At 36.0% G+C, this 5,666-nt stretch overlaps 1 protein-coding gene across 2 annotated transcripts; it reads right to left on the bottom strand.

Annotated features, from left to right (window-relative positions):
• Positions 1-763: 763 nt before the first annotated feature.
• On the bottom strand, positions 764-3,706 carry LOC145108848 (la-related protein 1C-like). Of its 2 annotated transcripts, XM_079045937.1 has the most exons (7): positions 3,519-3,704; positions 2,851-3,301; positions 2,185-2,761; positions 1,956-2,112; positions 1,784-1,874; positions 1,629-1,700; positions 764-1,429 (listed from the first exon to the last, which is right to left on the bottom strand). In XM_079045937.1, exons 2-7 carry the CDS (start codon positions 3,208-3,210, stop codon positions 1,238-1,240), a joined length of 1,449 nt encoding a protein of 482 aa, XP_078902063.1. In that variant the 5' UTR covers positions 3,211-3,301; positions 3,519-3,704; the 3' UTR covers positions 764-1,237. The 2 variants fall into 2 exon arrangements, with proteins under 2 accessions (XP_078902063.1, XP_078902062.1); XM_079045936.1 differs by having other exon boundaries at positions 2,851-3,706.
• Positions 3,707-5,666: the final 1,960 nt, after the last annotated feature.

Here is a 5,666-nt window from a genome sequence, read left to right as displayed (position 1 = left end):
AAAATCATTGTTTTATCTAGATTGTTTAAGTTAAATACATTTATCTTAATTAAAGAGTGTGGTATGCCCATCGAACTTAGTAGTGGGCCACTGGATCTCGAATGCGGATAACCACTTATGAGGTACGCATGTGATGACTACAATACATACGACATAGCCTCATGTTTGCACAATGGATCAGTTCAGTATGAAACTTTGCTTGGCGAAATAAACATGCCATGATGTAAATCAAAATGTTCATAAGGTTCAAGTATTGCCTTGTCAACCCATATAATGTTTCAACATGTATATTATGTCTACTTTGAATACTTTTTAGATTAAGAGTGTTTTGTTTTAAAATAAAAACTTCAAACGAACTTTTTTTTGTTTAATTTAAGCATTTTTAAAATACTAAAGCTTAAACTCCTAAAAGTTCTAAAAAACTGTCTCATAACTTTTTCACTAATTTCCAGATTCTAATGCTCCTATACATAAAGGAATGTTGTCAAGATAAAATTCACTATTAGATTTAAAGGCCAAATTACCATTTGTCTCTTGATGTTTGATTATTCATAAATTCATTTCCACCTTGACTAATATAAACAATATCTTCCACCTTGAACAGTATAAAAAACCCTCCACCGAGTTATCCACATCACCTTAGTACTGCACAATTGCTACAGCTAAAGGAAACGTGTAACCTTTCACCTTTTCCACATATTGGTTTTATATTTCATCATTAACTACTTTCAAAAATATTTTTCCCACGATTATAACAATCTACTTTCTGAATGAATATAGGCAAAATTATGTCATGATCAAATCGAAGCACACAAAATCTGCTCCTAGATTGAAACTTCAAAGGTCAGAAATCAGACCCAAAAGTTTTCATCAAGGAGCATAACATAACATAACATATAACAAGAAACACAAGGGATAAATATAATTTTTTAAAACATATAATCCAAAAATAAGAAAACCATTCTATCCAACAAACCAAAACTAGCATTCAAAAAAGTCGTAATATCCTATATAATCTCCATGTTACTTTTTTATTAAGTTTTTTTTCTTCTTTCAACTTTTTTTGTGCTTTTCGTTTTTCAATTTTTTTTTCCTTTTTTTAATTTTTCAATTTTTTTTGTATTTCATGTTTTTACCTTTTCTCGAAACCACCAATTTCTCTATCTACCAGTAAATCCAGAATTCGTCACCTCTCTTCTCAAAAACATTGCTTCTTAGTTTAGTCTCGGTTGACTAGTCAAACTTGCTCAGCTTGTTGACCACCGACATGGTCAACCCCATCATCCAGTGTAACACCATGAAGCTGTGATGCTAATTGATCTTGACTGCCCGACTGCCCGACTGCCCGAGGGCTTGATAAGTTGGAGTAGTGGGCAGGTGTGTTTATTAGCCATTTCATCCAATCATTTCGCCTTCTTATTTTGTTTCCCTGTCATGCACAAGGGTAAAAACGGAATAACTAAAAAATTGTACTGTGTTTAACATATATTGGATTAAAAAGTGGGACCAGTGTTAATGGGACAAAAGTTGATTTTAACACAATGGTAAAAGGACAAAATTGTAATTTTGGTAGGATAGATAGGTAAAAGGTGGGAGAGGGGCAAAATTGTAATTTTTGTCATACGCACCTGGACTTCCACTTTGGTTGAAGCTCTCATAGCATCTAGAATTAGCTGAATGTTATCTGTTAAATACAAAACCTGTAATAATGGAAAAAATGGTTATCTTTCTATTTAAAAATTCATGTACTTTTATAGTAAAAATGATATTCCAAAATAGTTACCTTTTTGAAGCCAGCTATTAAGCTTACAGGAACCCACCCTTGTTCATCCATGTTTTGCCTCAAATAAGTATCTTTAACTAAATTCTCATTGCTGCAAATCAACAATTAAGAATAAATTTATTTTTATAAAGAAAAAAAAAACTTTCAAATGACAGATTTATAAAAGACTTACCTGAAATAGTAATCAATTTGGGTCACTATTCTAGCATGCAAAGATGGATCTGGAACAGCAAAGAACATTGGAGGTGGAACTGGAGCAACAAGAGGCATAGCTCTCAGGGCATCTGGTGGAGGTGGTGGACCTTGTACATAGAACACAGGAGACATATCTGCAAAAAAAGATTCACAAATTTGAAATCAGACAAAGTAGAATGATAAATAACTGTGGAAGATATTCCTACCATGATACATCATGTTGTTGCCAAAAGGGCGAACTGGAACAGACATTTGTGGAGAGATATATGGAGTGGAAGAATGTACAGAGGGTCGAATGTAACCCCTAGGGTAACCTCTCTGAGGCTGCATGTGGTTATCTCTTCCATTAAAGCTTCTACTGTGTTGATTCCATTCATGATTTCCACGATCTTGATCTCGCTTTCCACCATAATTGTGATGTTGTCCACTATTGCTTCTTCTGTAAGAGCTTCTTTGATGTTGGTGATCATTACCATTGTGTGATTGTGGCCCAAAGTTTCCTCTTGGTGACTCGATGTGTGTTGTTTTGTCTCTTGGAGAAGGGTCTGAAGCAGGAGTTCCAGGTTTTCCAGATGTGTTATGGAGGTTTTCTGTTCCCAAATCATGGTTTGTTGCTGATGTGTGAGAAAGAACACCATTAGCTGATGGATTTGAATTGGAACTCCCACCACCTCGCCTCATGGATCTCTGTCTTGCAGGAGCTACATGGTTTGGAGTTGAAGATGGATACACGTTGTTTGCACTTGTGTGTTTATGTGATAAAGGAGATGAATTTCCTGTCACCTATGATGTCATAAACATTATGTTCCCGTTTATATATAAATAACTGTGATAGATTGAAAGTTGTAGATTAATGGTATTCGTATTCTTACCTGTAATGTAGGCAGCAGTGGTGCATCTCCAAGTGCTTTTAAGGATTCTGATGAAGAGGATTTTGGGGAAGCCTTAGTGGATTCTCCGAGAGCAGGCCAAGAAACTGCACCCATTACAGGGCTCACAGCCTCAACAACACCGTTCGGTTTATTCCATACCGGTTTCTTAGATGCAACACCGCCGCTGTCAGAACCCTGACCATCAGTGCCGGAATCATCCGGAGAGCTTACTACATCCGGCACCATTGAAGGCGGACACCAATCCGAGGTAAAGTTACCTATTTTCTCCTCAACAGAAGATGAAAACGTCGGTGCTGGAGCAACAGAAACCGGCGCCGCGGAAACAGCATCCGGTACCATGACCGGCGAACCCTGCACAATCGTACTCCACGGAGATGAAACCGTCTGTGAATGTCCCGGAGACCTAGGGTTTTTTATAACGCCGCCGCCGCTATCATCAGATTGAAAATTTGTAGCGGCCATAAAAAAATTAGGGTTTGTTCGGATCAAAATAAGCAAACTCCAAAATTTTCTCACTTGTTTTGGAATAAATTAGGGTTTCAAGTCGACAAAGAGAGTAACGGTGAATACGAATAGAATCAAAACGTCAAAAAAGAATAAAATAAGCTCTGATCGATAATCAATAAGATAAAGGAAGAGAACTGAACCACAATCAACCGAGAATGCTATGGTAGCGTTTTGAGTTGAAAAGATTCTGGCTTCGACGGATCACCGGATGTTCCGATCGCCGTCACACACAGAGCACCGGCGGAGGGTGAAGTTCACATACACAAATAGAGACAGACCGAGCTGTATCTATCTCTGCCCTTTCTCTCTCCATGTTTCCTCTATATCTGTGCTGCGTATTTATGTCTAATGACGATAATGCCCTTTCCGTTGTGTACTGTGTAACTTCGCGTTGATTCAAAACGGTATCAGTGTGGTCCACATGGTAGTCGCACCGGGTGTTCAATAGTTGGCACGTGACCGAGCGTAGGTTGTTGTGAGCCTATTTACGGACCTTGCCATTTATTTATTTACCATTAAATTTGATGTAAATGCATATTTTTAGAATTGTTTTAGTCAAATATTTGTTAAGTTCGAGTTAGATGTCATTACATCATCACATACAAAAGTCTTTGCATTTACTTTTGCTAAATGTAACTGAATTTTGGGATATTCATCAAGGGGAGTATATCACTATATATTATAATTTTAAATAATTCGACCGTTTTGCATTTTGTTCCCGAATTCAATTTAACGAAAGAAATAAATGAAATAAATAGAAGTAAAAAAAAGGAAAAAACTTAATGTTTTTGAGTTTTTAATGAAACATTACAATATAGCATGTGGAAATCTCGGTTACAAAAATAATTAAAATTTTATAGTAAAAAACTATATTAATCAATTATTTTAAATAAATTATAAATTTTTATAGTAAAGACTCTGTTAATCACTATTTAGGAAGAACACGTGGATTAGATATAGTAACCTGAAATCGAATGGCATGAAGACTCCTCAACTCGATAGTTGTTTGCTAAACCGAATGAAGCAAATAGTCTTCGATCGATAATAGTTTGTGTCCTTGAAAGTGTGTATGAAATACACAGGACTTCACATTAAAAAGCTTTTTGTGGCCTATCTTTGCTTGTTTCCCTATTTCTATCAAAATTGTAGTTTAGATTCTTAGTTGGCCTTTCTTTTCTTTTCTTTAGTAAATCACCTCTAAGTTCATGTATGTAACAACCCAAAAATTCAGATAAAATTTTTCATTTAATAATTAGAAATCTCAACCACATATGTTTTTCCAAAATTCCATTACATAAACACATTGTTCAAAATATCAGAGTATCCAAACTGTAAGTGCGGAAATACTGGAGAGTGTCTGTTACGCCATCAATCCGGACCCTTGCCCTTAGAACCCGAAGTACCTGAAACACCCAACAAAATTGTAAGCATATGCTTAGTGAGTTTCCCAAAATACACAGCGCATAATCACATAATGCAATGCACATATACATATATATATATATATATATATATATATTTGTCATGGTGACCAACATGATACTAGACACCTTAGTGGCATCCTTCTCATGAGTCCTAAACTCAGCGATCTCCTCAGGAGTAGCAGACGACTCATCGATTTCCTTAAGCTCCTTATCGAGGACATATTCTTTGTCCTCATAACGAGTGACCATCCTGATGTTCCTAATCCAGTCATTAATGTCACAACTAGCAATTTTAGCTAGGGAATTCTATTCTCATGAAAACATCATCTATTGTAAGGCTTATACTCTAAGTGAATACCATACCCTATGTTCAATCAACGTCATCCATTTGGATCCAAACTCTTGAATGAAGGTCAAAACCTAATACAATACATCTCATATGTTCATCTATGAGTTGAAAACCCTAGACATCCCGGTTCAAGTTCACTATGTACTAGAATTCTCTTATTGGGCCTAATGGACCAATAAACCTTCAACTTGAACTATTTTGGGCCTAAATACCCTAATTGGATTCTAAATGGACCCACACTCATAAAACTCAACCTTTTGGGCCATATGGGCCTAAAATGGTTCATTTTACCCTTAGCGGACCTAAAATGGACTAGTTATCTCTAACGGTGTAACACCCTAAAAATTCAAGCCAATTTAAACTTTTAAAAACATTTCAAATCCATTACTATTACAAACTTGTTTTCAAAATGTATCATATCAGAGTATCCCAGAAACAAGTCATAAAAGGTGAGGAGCTATACGATCACGTCTTTGCCTTGCCACGATCCCCTGAAGTACCTGAAACAATAAACT

Source organism: Lactuca virosa, chromosome 4 (assembly GCF_052849685.1).
Source record: "Lactuca virosa cultivar CGN04683 chromosome 4, Lactuca_virosa_CGN04683_v6, whole genome shotgun sequence".
Lineage (NCBI taxonomy): Eukaryota > Viridiplantae > Streptophyta > Magnoliopsida > Asterales > Asteraceae > Lactuca > Lactuca virosa.
Note: the sequence above shows the minus strand (reverse complement) of the source record. Positions and strands in the feature narration are given on the sequence as shown.